This window comes from Carettochelys insculpta, chromosome 12, assembly GCF_033958435.1.
Source record: "Carettochelys insculpta isolate YL-2023 chromosome 12, ASM3395843v1, whole genome shotgun sequence".
NCBI classification, from domain to species: domain Eukaryota; kingdom Metazoa; phylum Chordata; order Testudines; family Carettochelyidae; genus Carettochelys; species Carettochelys insculpta.
The window spans coordinates 8,622,133-8,641,975 of record NC_134148.1 but is presented as its reverse complement, the minus strand read 5'-3'; the positions used below and the strand labels follow the sequence as shown (position 1 = coordinate 8,641,975).

The window sequence follows — 19,843 nt, the reverse complement described above, 5'->3', positions numbered from 1 at the left end:
CTGTTTTGGACAGCTTATTGAATAAACAGATCTACTCCTGGAGACTTGTTGGTTGAATCTCACGATACATCATTCCCTAAGCCTCACTGCCCAGTTGTCGGTGCTATGAACTCTGAATTATTTCTATAACTTAGAAAATACTTGGTGATTATTTCTGACAGCTAAAATTTAGTAGAAGTCATGGTAGCTCTGCTTTATTTACAGCATGCCTTAAAAGGAATTGAAAAATGACTTTTTTTAAAAAACAGTGCTCCTTGCTATGTAACACTCATTCACAGTTCTGCTTAAGTGATTCTAACACTTAGGGAAAAGTAACTTCACTAGAGTCTTGTGAGGTTCACATTTATAAAACCTATGAGTTATTACCATATTTTTTTGTTGTTGCTACTAATTTGTCTGTAAATCTTGTTTGGGTTTTAATGACCAATAACGTTAGATAGGAAACTTTAGGGGGCAAGAATTATGTCTTCTATTGGGGGTCAAACCAGAATGAAGCAAGCAGTAGCCTTTTGGCACTGTGTGGGAGGGAAGGGAAGAGAGCTGCTCCCAGATGAAGGGGGTTGGGCTAGGGACGGTCTGGCCCATGTTTTCTGCTTTAGCTGAAAGGAACACGTACATTCCTAACTCCTCCAGCTGCTGCTGGCTACTGACTTAACCCAGCTGCCTCTTGTCTCCTAGCTACAGTGCAAGCAGGAAGGAGTTAAGCACTAAGGATGCATTGGGCACCAGGACCGACAGAACCTGGCTGGGTTTGCTGAAGTCCTGCAGCCACAGAGGTGGCTCAGCAAGAGAAAGTACCTAGGGAACCCCATACTCGGAGACATTGCATTTCTACTGAACTAGTGCTAATTTTATTCTTTGCTAATAATGGGAGGTCTGTGGGCAAGGTTTTTCTTTTACCAGGGAGTCCATATCATTATCAGTGGTGGTGATAGTAGTTGAAGACCTGCAGCCAGTGTTTCATTTCCCATTTGGTTTGGGGGCTTAGATTCCACTCGTTCCATCACAGAAAACGTCCTTTTGCATATTGTAAGTACTATGGAATATTGAATATATCTTGAGAGCAAAGTCTCTTAGCTTGGGGAAATGCTTCTTTCAGGCCAACTTCCAGAAACTATCCTGAACTTCCTTTTTAATTTTGTTTGCAACAGTGGGTCACAATTAAACCTTAAGATCAGGAAACTGTCCCTACACTGTAGCTTCCATCTGATTGTTAAACAAGTGGAGACTGGGCTTTCAGTTTGTCAAAATCTGTAAATGTCTTGTCAAACCCACCAAATACATTTCAATTTTTTCTTCAGAGTTTGAAATCTTCCTTGATGTCATCGGTGCACAAGAAGCAAAGTGTGCAAGATCATTCTTCCTAAAACCCACACATTCTGCAAGAAGCTGCAAAGATTCAACTATTCAGTGTGCTTGACTAGCTGGGAAGGATTGTGTTGCCTACCTTGTAAGCTCAGGTTCAGCTCATTCAGGTGAGCTGTCATGTCTGGCAGGAATGAAAAGGAAAAAAGACTAATATCTTGCAGTTGATTTTGATATTCATATGTGTCGTCAGTTTGCTCATTCTGAAGAAAGAAAAGGATTTTTTTTTTGAAGAGCAAACAAATGCTGAAGAGTTTTCTTAGCACTCAGCCACCTTATGTCACTACTGCATTCAGTCCTTCAAGGAAAGATATGAATTTCCTACGTTTGAGATTTGTTGCTGCCTCTAAGGTCACTATGCTGACAACACTGCATGACATCACTTTTATTTGTGTAATTTTCCGACAGAATGCTTCTTGGTGAATAATTCAGTTCAATCCGCTCCATTTTCCTTCAGCTGACTCCTGACTTTACCACCAGCCATGGCTCTTGCACCCTCAGTTACAGTACAGGAACACTTCTGAAACCATCCACCTGCGCTGACAGCAGAATCAAGAGCTGCCTAAATGTTCGAACCTTTTGAATTACCATCCAAGTGTTGCATCTTGATTAGAGCTCTTCACGTACCACAAAATCTCCCTCTACAGCATGTGTGAATAAGAGCATTTGGCTCATGTCACTGATGTCTGTACTTTCATCCAAAGCCAGTGAAAAATGTTTACATGGCTTCATTATGTCTTTCAGCTCAAAAGAAACATGCTTATATAGTTCTTACTCTTCTTACAACCATTTGAAGCAATGATGTAATTTCAGATTTTCTGGCCACTTCATCTTCACCAAAATGCACATTTCTTTATCAAGTCTCCATCTCTAAATGGCTTGTGCTTTTTTCACAAGCATCAGAGCGATTTCATGTGGTGCAGTAAGGCTTGCAGTTTGAGGCTTCCCACACCTAAATACCACATCCTTTGTTTCTGATGTTGGCTTTTCAGGTCCATCACAGTATCAATTTGTGGTTTCCCTATACACTGGTCATACTGTGTTCTGTGCATTGTCTCATAATACTGCCTAATATATTCTTTCACTACAGCAACAGTTAGTTGGCGCACAACACACAGTGGCTTTCCATTATTTTCAAGGAATAGACATCCTTCTTCCCATTTCATGTTAAATACTCAGCTCACCTGAGGAATCTTTTTCTGTTTGTTCATTTTGAGGGTTACAAATTCAAAATCACTGAGTGCGGTTTGATTCAGTTACCGGCATGGGTGGCTCATCAGTAAGGCAAAGAAAGGTGCTGCCTTCCCAGACAGAAGCCAGAGAACTTCAGGGGACTGCTGGGTCTGTTCTGGCCCCACCCTTCTCTCCTGCTTGCTTTTCCACGTGGTGAAGCTGTGGAATGTGGTTAGTATGGTTCAGGTAGGTTCTGAGGCAGCTGGGAAAGCAAAGCAGCAGGTAGCTGCCTGCCCCTGAACCAGCATGAAACTATATGCAAGGTTCGAATTAGTCCCATAATGCCACGTCTACTCGCCAATTTTGTTCAACACACTTCTCCGAGATGTATGCTAACCCTGCTTTCCCGACACAGCCCCACTCAGCTGCTGTGCTCTTGATGCTGCTTGCTTGCCAGTTACTCTCCTTCATCCCTGCTTGGAGCCTCCCTGCACCTTAGCTCAGGGTGGGCAAAGTGGGCTTCCTCCTTGCTGTCTTCTTCATGCTCAGCTGTCCCCAGAGAGTTCTCTGCCTTGTTCTGCTCACCCTTCTTTCTTTGGTCCGTGTGGAGTTTCCTTCCTTTCCTCTCTCCTGCCCTGTCCCCAGTGCGCTAGCCCAGAGGCTGCTCAGTACTCCCCTTGCCTTCTCACTGCTTAGCCTCTGTCCCCCACCCCCTTGCTTGCTAGTGTGTGGAGTGGAAGTCATGGGTTTTGTTTTCTTTTCCCAGCCCAGCTGCTGCTGAGCCCACTGCTCAGGGTCCTCTTCGCTTCCCCTTGCTCCCCCAGAGAGTCTCCCTGTATTTAATTATTGAAATCATAGTTGGATCAGTCTTCTATGAACTCTGCCACAAATAAAACTCTCCTACACGCACAGCCCTGTTCCACAATCACATAAAAGTCCACTTGACAAGACTCATTTTGGTTTACAGATAAGGTTTACTGTTTCAAGGTGTCTGGCTAGTGATTCCTGCCATTTCAGGGGAGCGACTTTGTTCAAATCATGATTAAACATGTACTGTACTGATTAAATGGCTTGCTTCAGCTCTGAAATGTTTTCTAACTGGCATAGCTAATTTTGAGATGCCGTGGCGGCAGCAGCATAAACTTCAAGGCTGCGTCTACACTACATACCCCTTTCAGAAGAGGAATACAAATGTGGCTGATTGGGCATGCAAATTAAGTGCTAATTAGGATATCATATTTCTCACTTGCATAATGGCAACCACACACTGTTCCAGAAATGCTGTTTTTGGCGGGGGAAAAACACACATTGTGGATGTGTTTCATTTGAAATGAAACCTTGGTTTTGAAAGCACCCTTCTTCCTGAAGTTGTTTAAGGCTTCACATAAGAGGTAATAAACACTTTCACAGGGCTGGCAGCAGACTTCACTGGGCCCTGGGCCGTGTGTGTATGTGTGCTTTTCTGGACCCCCTGGAATGAGTGTGGCCTCAGGTGAAAAGGGCAGGGTTAGGGGATAGTTTACCCTGGCCAGCCCTCATTGCCACCTGGAACTCTAGCCGTGATTTTTAAAGGGCTGGGAGCTCTGGTCACTGGTATTGCTACAGCAGTTGCCTGGAGCTTCAGGCCCTTTTTAAATCTCTGGGCTTCAGAGCAGCTGCCCTCTTTGCCTCCCCCTTCTCCTTCCCTTTCCCCTTTGTGGCTCTAGGCTTTCATGGGTTTTGTGTCACTTACTTGAATGAGTGAACATCTGAACAGGTAGTTGGCATGTAGATACGTCCTTCAAAATATCGCTTTAGCTAGTAATATGACTCTCTAGCAGTACTAAGGGTTTTTTTACTTTATCGTGTTGGCTGCCCTCCAGATTTAAATGTCAAAAGTGGGGGTGGGGGATGAAATTTAAACCTCTATCCTATGTATGTGCGTTATTGTACTGAGAGGAAAACAGGCTAAAGTTTTTAAACTGCAGGAAAAAGCATGAGTAGAGAGTTTGCGGGGGAAAGGGTATGGTAGTTTTACCTCCTGATTTTTCTTTAAGACAAAAGCATCAATGCTGCTATATGATGTGGCAATTTTTTTTGTCTGATACTAATATTGTTATTATTTAGCACACATCCCATACAAAAAATTTCCTGTCTTTTTTTTTTTTTCTTCTTTTTTTTATTTATTTATTACAGGAGTCTTATCCCTCTTCATCACCAATATGGTTTGTGGAATCAGATGACCCAAACCTGACTTCAGTGTTGGAGCGATTAGAAGATATTAAGAAGAGCAATACTCTGGTGAGCAACTAGTGGGGTTTTTTTACTCTTTCACTAACTGCAGGTCCAGTTAAACAGTGGTTTCTCATGCCAAAGCTACATTCCCAGCCCAATATTCGTGGCTGTTTTCATACGCTTCTGCATCAGAAGGCAGGCATGTTTTTTTTAAAAATACTTTATTAATAACCCCAAAAGGCTTAAATTTCTTTGGATGACTTGAAACTGAGAAAAGATTTGTCATATTGTCAATGATGTTACTTAGGCCTTCTGAAAATAGGTAAATAAGTAGATTTGCATATAAGCTTAATCAATTAAAAATCTCTAATTGGAAGCAATTGAATATTAGTCATTGGTGTTTCCATTATGCAGAAATTAAAATTATTATCATTACTTTGGGCTAGAGTATAATGTGATGGTTTAGAGTTAATGTGCTCCAGAGCAGAGTTGGAACTGTGGTGAAATGAAAAAATTCTCGGACTTAAACCTGAACACTTTTTAGACTGTCTTGCTATTAGTAGGAAAGATTTTAACATATTACTAATTTGTCACAGACTGTTTTGCCCTGCAGGTGGAAATTGGGCACTAACATGATGTACGTGGAGAAAAGTAATGTAAAGACTGATTAAATTTAAAACTGCTGGAGTACAAGTTCTGCACGAGTCAAGTCTGTGTGGTGGCTGCATTTCTAGCATGAGAATGATCTGGTGCAATTGTTAGAATTGCATCAAATCAAAACATTACTTATACTGTGCAAGAAAGCAATGGCTTATTTTTATATAATTGGGAGAATTACTGATTTTTATACATATCTGTTTAGCATCTTTTGTAATGCTATGAACGCTCTCTCTCTACAAACACTGAAAAAAAATCTAGTGAAATGCAATCAGAATATATTTGTAAAAATCATAAAATGTTTATTTTTCAAGATATTTCATAAGTTTCTAATAGGGTAAAATATAACTGTCTAAAACTGAAATTTACTTATATTCTAAGGATGGGGATTGAGACTTGTGAAATAGGGAAGTGCTCATGTAACTTTCCTGAAATGTTCAGCATATAGATTTATTTCATGACATGGGTCTTTTAATTTTCCAAATGTAAAAAAATTTCACAGAATAAGTTACATTTAGGAACCCATTCGGACTGTAGAAAAAAGAGGTGGGAAATCGACAACGGAAGATAAAATTTGCCATATGTTGTATAATAATTAGACGCAGAGGCTGTGGCCACACTAACACCTCCTTTTGGAGGGGTTATGGTAATGTGGCACTTGATAATATGCTAACAAAATGCTTATATGAGTATGTATCATCTCATTAGCATAATGACGTCTGCCTGTGCTTCGAAACTGCTGGTTTCAAAGCGTACGCTGTCCGTGTAGCTGGGGGCCTTTCGAAACGACCCTCGTTATTTGAAAAGCCTCTTCTTCCCAAAGCCAGCAGTTTCAAAGCGCATGCGGGTGCCATTATGCTAATGAAGTGGTGCATATTCATAGTAACACCTCATTAGCATATTTCAAAGTGCCACATTACCATAGACCCTCTGAAAGGAGGAGACAGTGTGGCCACAGCCAGAGTATCAACTCAGCATTTTAGGACCTTCAGGAACAGTGTGGTGCAACTGGAACAATTTTCTCTCCCTTGTGTTGAACAAGTCTTTAGTCTCTTAGTATTCTGTCTTTACTTTAACTACATGTTAATTAGTTTACAAGGTCGTGCAGAAAATTTGCAGGGGCAAGGTCAACACAATCCTGCTAGCACCAGCATGGCCATGTCAGTCATGGTTCACGACACTCTTAGGGTTGTCAGTGGAAGCTCCTATAGCCCTGCCTTTTTATCCAGATCTGATCTCACAGGCCCCCACTTGTACCTTCAGTCTCTCCATCTCATGGCATGGAGAGGGCGTGGCTGTACATGTCAGAACTACAATGTTCCACACAAATATGAGAGGTCATTCTAGGTAGAAGGAAACTCTCAACTAGAGCCACCTATCTCGCTAGTGGAGGTTTTCCTAATGCTGTGTGTGGCCTCAGTTTATACTGCTGCAAGTGCCTGTCCCTGTCTTTCTGGAATACTTTTTTAAGCTGTGAACTCAGCGATTAGCCCCTTCTTCCATTAAGGTGTACCTTGCAGCTACTTTTCACCCATGCCTCATAGGGTGCTCACTATTCTTTGACCCAACTGGTTTCCCATTTCCATAGGGGCCTAGACTGGCTCTTTCCTTATTCCTGCCCATTGGTCCCCATATGGGACCGTAAGTTGGTGCTTGCCAAGCTAATGGGACCTCCCTTTGCACTACTGGCCACATGGTCCTTTTTGTGCCTCTCATGGAAGATGACCTTTTTGGTAGCCATTATATTCAAATGAAGGGTTTCAGAGCTGAGGGCTCTTACTTTAAAACCCTTTACACTATGTCCATAAAGACAAGGTTCAGTTTAGGCCATGTCCCCCATTGTTACCCAAAGCCATTTCTCAGTTCTATCTGGGACAGGGGATTTTCCTCCCAGTCTTTTACCCAAAACCTCATACTTCCAACAGGTACTGCACACTCTCGATGTTTGCAGAGCATTCACCTTCTGCATTGAATATACAAATCCATTTTAGAAATCTACCCTGTTCCTTGTAGGATTAGCAGAATGGATGAAAGATCTGGTCTCAATTCAAAACATTTTCTTCATGGATTTCAGACTGTATCTGCACCTGTTTATAACTTTGCTAAAGTCCACCTCCTGCAATCGCAGCCCGCCTTGTAAGGCCCACCTACTCGACTGTGTCTAGCCCATGTCTCCATCTAGGAACTCTGTAGAGCAGCAACCTGGTCTTCAGTGCATATGTTCACTGTTATGCCATAGATCAGCAGGCTAGAGCCAGTGCAGCAGTTGGAAGGGTGGTGTTCCAATTAGCTATTCCTAACTCTGACTCTACCTCCAGGGTGTAGCAGCTTGGGAATCACATGATTGTAATCTGTGTAAACAAGCACTTTAAGAAGAAAATAAAAGTTACCTCCTCTCATAACTGGTGTTCTTCAAGATGTGATGTTCAGGTCCATTCCAATACCCACCCTCCTGCTCTCTTGGAGTAGCTGTCAAGAAGGAACTGTGGGAAAGGTGGGGATGACAGTGGTGTATAAAGGCAGCCATAGTGGCGCCACTCCAGGGGGATGCACAGCTAACCCCAACAGGAGCTGTTAAGGGAAAACTTTGACACTGGTGCACACGATGCACACACCCGGTCAGCTGGAATGGATGTGAAGAACACCAGTTATGAGAGAACAGGTCTTACCAGTTGCTAAGCCAGCTTTTCACATCAGTAGCTTTCTCTGCAGGCACAGAGAGAGTATCGTCTGTTGTTCACACAATTCTAAGAAATCGACTGGGAGTTAAAAAAGCATGAAAACTCCTTCTTCAGTTTCTCTGTGCACCAAAATGACAGGAGGAGTGGGGAAGATGAGAGCTAGTTTGTTGAAATTTTAAAGACCTGGTACATTTTAGTCTTAGGTCCTTTAAAAGTGGAAGAAGTGAGTTAAAGACCGTTGTCAGTCAGCAACTCAGGAGACTGCTGCAATTGCAAATATGAAACATTTACGTAATGTAAGTTTTAGTTTAATGAAATGCAAGAGGTTTTTCTGTGTGTGATTTTAGTTTTTAATATTCATAATAGAATGCTGCTGCATCTGCAGCTTGACGGGTAATGAGTATTGGGTACTATTCTCTAATGAAAATCAAGTTATCTAAAAATATTCACAAAGCTGCCTCAGATGCAGTAGAATGCTTTAATTTAATTGTACATTAGCGTGTTTTAATCGGATTTGCACTGTTGTTTAAGCACTATGGAAAACTTGATTTAAATCAATGTATTTCTTTTTAAATTGATTTAAATCAATACACCCTGAATTAAACAGCCCTTTAGATGGAACCAAAGTCATCTAGCATGAGCTAGTTCCCCGTGGCTTAGAGATATCAAACTTCATGAACTAGTCATTTCCAATTCCTGCCAAGTATATGAAGCATGGAAAGTGTTAATGACCTATTAATTGGCAAGAGAAGGCTAACTACTAACCTGTTTAAATGGATCTTAAAATGCATCATTTTTTCTCACTCCCCTCCCAACACACACGTTAGTTCAAGTTGTCCACAGTGACCAGGACTGGGTTACAGCTCTCTGGATACCAGGAGCGACTCAGTAAGTCCATCTGGCTTTCTCCTGTGGAAGACAGTGGCACTATAGATTTGCTGTGAGACCTAAACAGCCTCTTCAGAATAAAGGATGGCTTATTTTGACCAAAAGGTTTAGAGAACATAGAGGTGGATTTAAAATAATACCTACCACTGTATTCCCTTACCACCTTTTTCTTGGCGGTCACTCAATAACAAGTACAACATCTTCATGTCACCCTCCTATTTATGAATCCATTGACAACTGATCAGCAGGATTCTGGAGCTGCAGCACAGCAGGGGCAGGTGTTGGTAGCTGTTGGAGGGGCATGAGGCAGTTTTTGCTGCTCTTTTTTTCTTTTCTGCCTCTCCTTGTGTGCACTGCAGCGGGACCTCTCAGATTACACCACCTCTCACAGATTACCGCTCTCCACTGGAGACAATTGTGGGCAAGGTTTCTCAAGTGTTGACACTGGTACAGCACTTTTGTATGTGTGCCTTCAGCATGTCCTTATATCACTTCTTCTGGCCCCAGTGCTCCTCTGTCCTTCCTCCAACTCAGAAAACAATCTTCTTTTTTTTTGTTTTGTTGGGGGGGGCAGGGTGCTCATCAAACATCTGAACCACATGACCAGTCCAGTGAATTTATTGATGAATGGTAAAGGCTTCAATGCCGGTTGTGTTTGACTCTTCCAAGACGCTTGTGTTCATGCACCTATCCTCTCAAGAGATATTTAGGATTTGCCTAAGGCAACACTGATTATATTGTTCAAGTGCCTTTAAATGGCCCTTGTATGTTGTCCGGGTTTCACATGTGTACAGTAGCACTGGAACAACCAGTCCATGGTATACAAGGAGCTTTGTCTTAGGTTAGATGTCCCAGTTCTCGAAAAACTCTAACCCTTGCTAAAACCTGCCTGAATGAACAGTACTAAATCAGAGGCCTCAATTGGAGTATGTGTCCATTTCTAGGCACCACATTTTGAGAAAGATGTGGACAAATTGGAAAATGTCTAGAGAAGAGCAACAAGAATGATTAAAGTTCTTGAGAACATGAGCTGCCAGGGAAGACTGAAAGAACTGGGCTTGTTTAGATTAGAAAAGAGAAGATTTAAAGGGGAAATGATAGCAGTTTTCAAGTACCTCAAAGAGGGTTACAAGGAGGAGGGAGAAAAATTGTTCTCCTTGGCCTCTGAGGATGGGACAAGGAGTAATGGTCTTAAACTGCAGCAAGGGTGGTTTAGATTAGACATTAGGAAAAACTTCCTGTCAGGGTGGTTAAACGCTGGAATAAGTTACCTAGGGAGGTTGTGGAATCCCTATCGCTGTTGATATTTAAAAACAGGTTAGATAGACGCCTACTGGGGATGACCTAGATGGTGTTTGGTCCTGCCAAGAGGGCAGGGGACTGGATTCAATGACCTCTTGAGGTCCTTTCCAGTTCTAGAGTTCCATGATTTAGGCTGTTAGAGTGGGGGTGTTACGGAATCCAGCATGTGAGATAAAGATGTGGCAAGAATAAATCACTGCTTTAATTCACCATTTAATAAGTCTCCACTTTGAAATAAGGAATGTAATCCAGGGGCAGGAGAATTTATCTCACTGGCTCCTTCCATGCAAGCAGATCATAGTACAAAACTGACCAGTGAAATTGAGTTGCACAGGTAAGATGGATGCTTTAATCACAGCATCTTTACAAATTGTTCTGATGGAGAAGTTTGTGACTTGCTAACCTTCCTGGATTTAAGGAAAGTGGTGATGGTGGTGATGGCCCTTAGCAGGGCAGGCAAGAGTATGAGACGGATTGGCTATTTCCAAAGTTTCCTGGAGCAGACTGGATGGGGGTCGGGGGGAAAGAACCCTTGTGGTTAAGACATGCCAACTGGGGTTCGGTTCCCAGCTTTGCTTCAGTGTTTCTACATGACATAGAACAAGTAGGTAGTTTTCCTTGGGCATGCTTACACTGTCAAGCTTTGTCACCAAAACCCCCTTTTTGCCCACAAAACTCTGATACTGGCATTCAAACTGCAAGTTGACTTCACGACAAAAGTCATGAAAAATGGGCAGTTCTTCTTCGAGTGTCCCCGTGGGTGCTCCACAATAGGTGACGGGCTTGCCCGGCGCCGCAGATCGGATCTTCCAAGCAGTTTCTGCCGGACCGCGCATGCGCCGGCGCGCGCCACTCCCTTGCGCGCTCCTGGCCATGTGCGCGATCCGGTCCCCGCCAGTTCCTCTTAACCGCCGTCGGCTGCAGACGGAATCTGACTAGGCTAAGGCCAAATAGCGTATTCAACGACTTTATCTGTTTTTCTTTAAAAGTTTTTCAGGTTCTTAGGCTACTACGAGTTAGCCGGTTGTTATTTTGCAAAAAAAAACCAAACAACAACAAACAAACTACGAGCGGGACAGCTTCAGTCCAGTCCCAGTAACAAGCGACGGAGGCCAGGAGCTACGGCCATCAGCCCTCCTGCTGAGGCAGGCCATCGGACGGGGAAAACAGCACAAAGAAGGTGCTAAGTACCCGCTTAAAAACTCAAAGACTCACCAACAATGTCCTCTTCAGGCTTTAAAAAATGTGAGTCCTGCCGAGAGGCGATGCCAGCGTCCGATGGGCACAGTCTATGCATAAGGTGCCTGGGGGAGTCCCATGTGGCACAGAAATGCACCTTCTGTGCTAAATTAACAACCAGAGCACGGAGAGACAGGGAGATGCGGATTAAAATGCTGCTTCTTGATAAGGCCCTCCAGCCAGACGTGCCGGAGCGGCCGCAGCAGGAGGGACCCTCCGGGGCCCTTAAAAGGAAAGCTGCCTCCCTCACTCCATCAGCGCAAAAACGGAGGAAAGTCTCTCCAGCCCGATCCCTGCCGGCGGCAACAGTGAGCGGGACGGGAGGAGCAAGCAGCCCCCAGCCGCAGCAACAGCTGATCGGCGGCAGCACGGAGAGCCACGTGGAAGCGGCTCAGCCTCCGATAATCAGCCAGCCGCCCCGCACCGCAGGCAGGGCGGCGGCTAAACAAGCGCCACTACCGGTGGCACCGCAGGCAGCGGCACCGACCCCCAGGGAACCGGCGGTGCAGAGCGCGCAGGCACGTAGCCTGCAGGCGCAGAAGGACACCGCACGTGCGGCACCGCCTTCGAGCGTGCCTAGCACGGTGCCGACGGGGCCGGGATCCCCCGCGCGTCAGGGGGCGGAGTTACCTCCTCCAGGGAGGGGGAAGGCTGCACACAAGAGGAGGCATTGCAGCCCCTCTCCGGACAGGGCTGTGGAGCTGCTTTCTCACAGCCCTCCGCTCACGTTGCAGACTCCAACCAGAAGGCAGGGGTCCCCCCTAGCCTACCCGGAGCCCCCTTCTCCATTTTTACAACCAGCCTCACCATGGCTGGCACCACCTTCACCCTTCCTGGGGTTCGAACCGCTGGACTATTATGTGAAATCGCTCTCTCCAGTGTCTCGACGATCTCCCTCCCCCAGACGCAGAGGGTACACACCAAGGGAGTGGTCTAGGTCACCTTCCCAAGAACAGTGCCTATACTGCCATGGTCGCCCCTACCACGCGGGGCATACACACCATCGGCAATCTACTAGGGAAAGATCCCCACAAACTATCTCGTACCCCCGAGGGCAATTGCGACCGGGGACAGAGACTCAAGCATCTCAGGGGGGACTGGTCATGGAACCCCGAGATTTTCCCTCGCAAACCTCCAGCGAGAGGGTGTACCATCACCAGCAGGAACCAGAAGGGTCCAGAGAGACGTACCCCAGCGGTTCCTCGCTCTCCTCCCCGGACGAGGCTATGGCCCCAGGGGACGTCCATCCTACGGACGATCTCAAACAGTTTCAGGAGCTGTTTAAGAGGGTGGCCTTCACGCAAGGCATCCAGACAGCAGAGGTGCAAGAGAAACACCATAAGCTCCTCAAAAATTTGAGACCTCCGGTCTCCTCCAGAGTAGCAATACCGCTTGATGAAGCGATCTTAGAGTCCGCCACTACGATATGGCAGACCCCTGCAACTATTCCGCCCGTCCAAAAGAGAGCGGATAAGAAATACTTCGTGCCGGCGAAGGGCATGGAGTTCCTGTTTAGCCACCCACAGCCAAACTCCCTGGTGGTGGAGTCCTCGCAACAAAGATCAAAAACATCTCAATTTAAAACAGGGGGAACAGACAAAGATGCCAAGAAGCTAGAGCTGTTCGGCAGAAAGGTCTACTCCTCCTCCACTTTAACGTTGCGAATGGCAAATTACGCAGCGCACTTAGCGAACCATAATTTTGACAACTATTCCAGGTTAACCTCCCTCATGGACTTGCTTCCAGAGGACAAAAAGCCGGTCCTCAAGGCCGTAGTGCAAGAAGGCTACGCGGCTGCGAGGACGGGAATTCAGATTGCTTTGGATGTTGCGGACACAGCAGCACGTTCCACAGCAACCGCAGTGGTGATGAGAAGGGAGTCCTGGCTCCAGACCTCGGATATACCGAGGGATCTGCAGGCAAAGATAGTTGACCTTCCCTTCGACTCGCAGAAGCTGTTTGCTGAAACAACTGACTCGGTCCTTCATTCCAGTAAAGATTCAAGAGCCACAATCAGGACCCTGGGGATTTACACCCCTCCATACACAAAGAAAAGGTACTACCCTCAGGAAAGGCGGTACCAGTACCAGCAACAGCACCCCCAGTATCACAGGGGTTACGAGCAAGGGCGACATCAACAGCACCAGCAGTACAGAACTCCCAGGCGACGCTCACAACAGAGCCGTGCGTCCTCGGGGCGGGGCCAAAGGCCACAAGTTTGACATACAGATCCAGGGCTGCGCCATCACTACCATCACACAAGGTCATCCGAAGAGGCTATTCCACCATCGCCTCCGACCATTCTACGACCAGTGGCAAAGGATCACCACAGACAAATGGGTGCTGGAGATCATAGCCACGGGGTACGCCATCCCCTTCCAGTCGCTCCCACCGTCTCGACCTCCACCCAAGCCCCACCTCCAGGAGCCCTCCCAGGTAGCGAGGCTCAGGCAGGAGGTGGACCATCTCATGCTCATAGGGGCGGTGGAAAGAGTGCCGGAGCAACTGCACAGGAAAGGGTTCTACTCCAGGTATTTCCTCACGGAGAAAAAGACAGGAGGCTGGAGGCCCATCTTAGACCTTCGCGGCCTCAACAGGTACCTGCGCAAGCAACGTTTTCGGATGACCACGATCGCCTCCATCCTTACAGCACTGGACGATGGAGACTGGTTCGCAGCCCTCGATTTACAAGACGCGTACTTCCACATAACCATCCATCCGGCGATTCCTCCGGTTCATGGTAGGCAATGAACACTTCCAATACAAGGTCCTACCGTTTGGCCTCTCCTCGGCCCCCAGAGTCTTCACCAAGACCTTGGCAGTGGTGTCAGCCTACCTGCACAGACAGGGGGTATTTCTTTTCCCATATCTGGACGACTGCCTGCTCAAAGGGGCCTCGAAAGGGGAGGTTCTGCGCATGATACGCGTCACAGCAAACACGTTCTCCTCACTTGGCCTGGTTATGAATCTGGCAAAATCACAAATAGACCCCACACAGGACATAGAGTTCATAGGGGCTCGCATAAACTCGGTTACAGCGAGAGTATACCTACCAGAGGCTCGCTTTCGGGCCATCGGTTCCCTCGTGCAAGTCATCACCTTCAGCCCTACGGTGCCGGTCTTGACGTGCTTGCAGCTGCTGGGCCACATGGCAGCGGCGACGTTCGTAGTACAGAACGCCAGGTTACACACGCGCAGCATGCAGCACTGGCTGGCGAGCGTATACAAACCGGCAATACACACCGTTCACAGGGTGGTGTCGCCCACAGCCGGGGTGCGCAAATCCCTACAATGGTGGGTAAACCCCAGGAACTTGCTTACAGGGGTACCCTTCCACCAGCCGCAAATATCGGTTTTTCTCACTACAGATGCCTCCCTCATAGGGTGGGGAGCGCACATGGGCGAAAAGGTGACTCAAGGACTGTGGTCACCCACGGAACAGTCACTACACATCAATGTACTGGAGCTCAGAGCAGTGTTCAACGCCTGCAGACACTTTCGAGACCACATACAAGGCAAAGTAGTCGGGATCAGTACAGACAATACCTCCACCATGTTTTATATAAATAGGCAAGGAGGAGCTCGATCCCGTGCCCTATGCGCGGAAGCAATCCGCTTATGGAACTGGTGCATCGCCAACAATATAATCTTGAAAGCCTCATACTTGCCGGGTGCGCACAACGTGAAGGCAGACCAGCTAAGGAGGCGTTTTGCACTCACGCACGAGTGGCAGATCCGTCCCGATCTGCTACGGCCGATTTTCCACGCATGGGGTTTTCCCCAGATAGATCTGTTTGCCACTCAGCACAACAAGAAGTGCCCGCGATTCTGCTCCAGGGCAGGACTGGGATGGGGGTCCCTGGGGGACGCGTTCGCGATCCCGTGGAGGGGCCCCCTGCTTTATGCGTTTCCTCCCACAGTGCTGATCCACAAAGTTTTGCAAAAAGCCAGGAGGGAAAGGGCCCGGATGATCCTGATAGTCCCAACGTGGGATCGACAACAATGGTTCCCCCTACTCCTGCGCATGTTGGACCGTCCACCGATGCCCCTTCCGGTGGCGCCGGATCTGCTCACGCAAGCCCAGGGGTCCATAGTGCATCCGCACCCCCAAAGCCTGCGACTGCAAGCGTGGTTAATCCATGGCTCAGCTCCATAGAGAGCACATGCACAGTGGAAGTACAGCAAGTCCTAGAAAGTAGCAGGAGGACTTCCACCAGGAAGACCTACAAACAAAAGTGGACTCGCTTCACGGCTTGGTGTTCTACCAAACAGCTGGCCCCCCTTTTGGTGCCTATACCTACAATACTATAGTATTTACTGGACCTCAAGAGAGGAGGACTCTCGCTATCCTCGTTAAAGGTCCACCTTGCCGCCATCTCGGCGTTCAGACATGAGGAGGACGGGCACACGGTGTTCGCCCACCCTATGGTTACCAGGTTCCTCAAAGGGTTGGTAAACCTATACCCCCCTCGGAAACCGATTCCACCTTCGTGGAACTTGGACCTGGTGCTTACCACACTAATCGGACCACCGTTCGAGCCCTTGGCCACGGTTCCCCTCGGCCTCCTTACAATAAAGACGACCTTTCTTCTTGCAGTTACGTCAGCTCGTAGGGTGAGCGAGCTCGCGGCAGTCATGGCAACGCCACCCTGCACTGTTTTTTCCAAGGAGGCGGTAACCGTACGGCTGCATCCAGCCTTTGTTCCCAAAGTTTCTTCCGAGTTTCACATCAACGAACCTATTGTTCTACCCTCGTTTTATCCAAAGCCTCATAATTCCAACGAAGAGGCGCGCCTACACCTCCTGGACGTGAGGAGGGCGCTAGCCTTCTACGTAGACAGGACCAAGTCCTTCCGGAAAACGGATAGACTCCTAGCCTCCCTCGCTCCCAAATCGAAAGGAGAGGGTCTCTCCTCGCAGAGAATCTCAAGGCACATTGTATCCTGCATAAAAATGTGTTACGAGCTCAAAAAGACTCCTTTATCGGCCACTCCCAGGGCTCATTCCACCAGGGCGGTGGCAGCATCAACAGCCTTTTTCAAGGGCGTTGCGTTAAAAGACACTTGCAGAGCGGCGACCTGGTCATCCTACGACACCTTCGCCAAACATTACGCCCTTCACAGGGTATTCCAAGAGGATACCCGTCTCTCTGCAGTGGTCCTCTCGGGGACAAGCTGCACATAATCCGATTACCCACCTCCTATCTTGGGTTACTGCTGGGTAGTCAACTATTGTGGAGCACCCACGGGGACACTCGAAGAAGAAAGAGAAGTTACTCACCATAGTAATGGTGGTTCTTCGAGATGTGTCCCTGTGGGTGCTCCACTACCCGCCCATCCTCCCCGCTTCGGATCTCTGTTAGTGTTTTACAGGGGCACCCGAGGCGGTTGGTTGAAGAACTGGCGGGGACCGGATCGCGCACATGGCCAGGAGCGCGCAAGGGAGCGGCGCGCGCCGGCGCATGCGCGGTCCAGCAGAAACTGCTTGGAAGATCCGATCTGCGGCGCCGGGCGAGCCCAACACCTATTGTGGAGCACCCACGGGGACACATCTCGAAGAACCACCGTTACTACGGTGAGTAACTTCTCTTTTTGAGTGAAACGTTTCAACCTTGAGCAGGAATTTTGTAATCCCTTTATTACATTGTGTGTGATAGATGAGACCTTGACAACTCAAAAAACTCTTCCTCCTCCTTAGTTGACTGTGTTAGTTGGAGATCGAGGCAAAATAGGGAGGAAGTTGTGAGGAAGGTGCTGAACGATAGCACAGTTGAAGCACAGAAAAGGGTGGAGAGATGGCAAAGTGAAAGGAAAGATTGGAAAGACGTCACTGGTCACATGATCGTTATGGAGGCGCAAACAGATTGTGAAGTGTTCAATCAAGATGCAGAGTGAACACGTCATCGACCACCTGCCCTCCCTTTGCAACAGATACAGTATTCTTTGCCTGGCAATCTACCATCTAGCCCCCCACCCACCTTCCTTTTCGCTGTTGGGGAATGCTCTGTTTTTGGTGCACTCCGCTCCTTATTTCAGCCGTGACTGTGACAGCTGGACCCACGCATAATTGTGAGACTTTTCCTTAATTCTTCCTTACCAGCAAATATTGATCCTAGGTGTGTGACTGTGAATGGAAGTGTTCAGTAAAGGCGTCCAGTCTTTTTAATGTTACCATGATTTTCATTTCCACCACTTATACCAATTGTGCAGGCCCCAGTTGAAGACTAGCACACCATTTTCTTTCATGGAACTGTGGTACTCGGGATGAGGAATGGAATGCAGCAGGGCATTTCAAAGTGCCCCTCATTGTAGTGGTTCCTCAAAGCCAACTTGATATTAATGGTAGCCCTAATGTGTGGCTGCTCAAACTGTGTCCCCAAGTGCTGTGCCTCAGTGCACCACCAGTTAGCAAACATTTCCCCTTATTTTTTCTCACACATGCAAACAGCATACAGGTGTAGTTGTGGGGATATGATCTTCCATAAGGTCTAGCCTGCTATAGAGACATCTCTGTCTCCCTTTCAGACTACCATAGGTACAATCCACTAGTATGTAATATTTGGCTCAGTGCGTTGTTGAGCCACTTCTTACTGCTGTCCAGTTGTGTCTTGTAAGGTTTCATGAGCCAGGGCCGTAAGGGTTACGCTGGGTTATCCCAGGTCACTATGGGCATTTGGACATCCCCCTCTGTATTTTTGTGATCTAGAAAAACTGCCTGCCTGCAGCTTTCTGTACAGGCTGGTCAGTGCTCCTGAAGATGTGTGCATCATGCACCTATACAAACCACCCTGCATTTTTGCCTGTGAAGTGCCCACAGTCGTCCACAAACACCTGCAGCACCATCCTGTTGATGTACTCTGTGGGAAGGTAGGCTGGCGCTAGAGTTAGAATATGTTTGCTATGTAGGGCTCCACTACAGTTTGTAAAGCCCATCTCTACAAAGCTAGCCACTGTCATCCACATTCCAAGAGTCACAGTCCTCCGCAGAAGAATGCGATTTATTGCCCTGTACACTTGCAGAAGTGCAGCCTCAATGGTAGACTTTCTGCACTCCAAACTGATCTACAACAGAATGGTAGCAATCGTAAGTCACTGGCTTCCACACAGAGTTGCCACATTCTTCTCTATAGAGAGGACAGGTCTCATACACCAGCCCATCACACAGCTACAGGAAGCTTGTTCCGTAGCTACTGGTTCTTCCTTCAGTGCTTGTTCATGTCTGTTCAGTCTAGGTTGTGTGTTCACCATGTGCACTGGTGCTGGAAGATTTTTCTCTTAGCATTAACTTTAGGGGAGCTGGCTCAGGTACCCCCTGAAGTGGAATGTACATACCACACTATATAGCACGTCTCCATCCACCCTCAGTTCCTTCTTGCTGCTAGCCAGTTCACTGAGCTCCCCTGGCAGTCCCACCTGCAGTACCAGCACATACCACCAGAAACAAAGCCCTGCTGCTAGCAATGATAGTTGGAAACTACTTGTCTCAGCATTAGCTGTTGTGCAATTCCAGTTGGGCTTTGTTTTCTCTGTAAATAGTTTTTCTGTTGCTAGTTTACGATTATCAGTTAGTTACCGAGTGTAGATTCCACAGGGCAGGGGTGGGCAAAGTGGGTGGGGGTGCATGAAAGAGGGCTGCAGCCCTCTTTCTTTCCACCATAGCCTCCATTGCCACTGTTGCCAAGGAAGTGCAATGACCAGTGGGAATGGGTGCACCCTCTGGGCCAATTAGAATGTGTGGAGACCTTATTGGAAGGCCCTGCATCAGGTGATGGGGGTGGGGGGGGCAGCCAGTGAGCTTCTGGCTTGATAAGGCGGCCAGTCTGGTCTCCACAGCACACTGGCATCCTAAGGCCACCTCCAGGTATCCCTTTTGAGAGTACGATTGAGGACTGTGTACCTCTCAGATTGCCAGATCCGTTCCCCATGCTCTTCTCGCACCGTTTGTGCCCTTTCCTCCCTTCATGATACTCTGACTGTGGATTGCTGGGGCTGCAGCATAGTGCAGCATTGCTATACCCTCCATCTCTCTCTCTCTCTCCCCCCTCTTCCCCAACCATCTTCAGAGACCCTTCTCACGGGGCACTCGTTCTGCAAGAAGTTGAACGGCTGCTCTGGATAGGAGGAGTGTAGGATGTGCTGCATTGCTAGTGGAACCAAGGGTTTTAGTTGTACCGCTTTTTAATTCCCAAAGGCAAGAAGGCTTCTGGACCTTTGTGGCCTAAACCACTACCTGGTGTGAGGCTCAAGTTCCATATGGCTTCCCTGGCCTCCATGATCCTCTCTCTGGATCCAGGAGATTGGTGTGCTGCCCTCAATCTTAAGGAC

At 47.4% G+C, this 19,843-nt stretch overlaps 1 protein-coding gene across 5 annotated transcripts in view; it reads left to right on the top strand.

Annotated features, from left to right (window-relative positions):
- The window catches only part of UBE2Q2 (ubiquitin conjugating enzyme E2 Q2), a 90,095-nt gene that overhangs the window by 20,972 nt on the left and 49,280 nt on the right, over positions 1–19,843 (top strand). For all 5 annotated transcript variants that reach the window (XR_012647226.1, XR_012647225.1, XM_075007338.1 and 2 more), the window contains exon 2: positions 4,714–4,818. Coding sequence is in view for 3 of the 5 variants with exons in the window: in XM_075007338.1 (XP_074863439.1) it covers positions 4,714–4,818 (105 nt within the window). In the remaining 2 variants the exon portion in view is untranslated. The remainder of the gene's footprint in view (positions 1–4,713; positions 4,819–19,843) is intronic.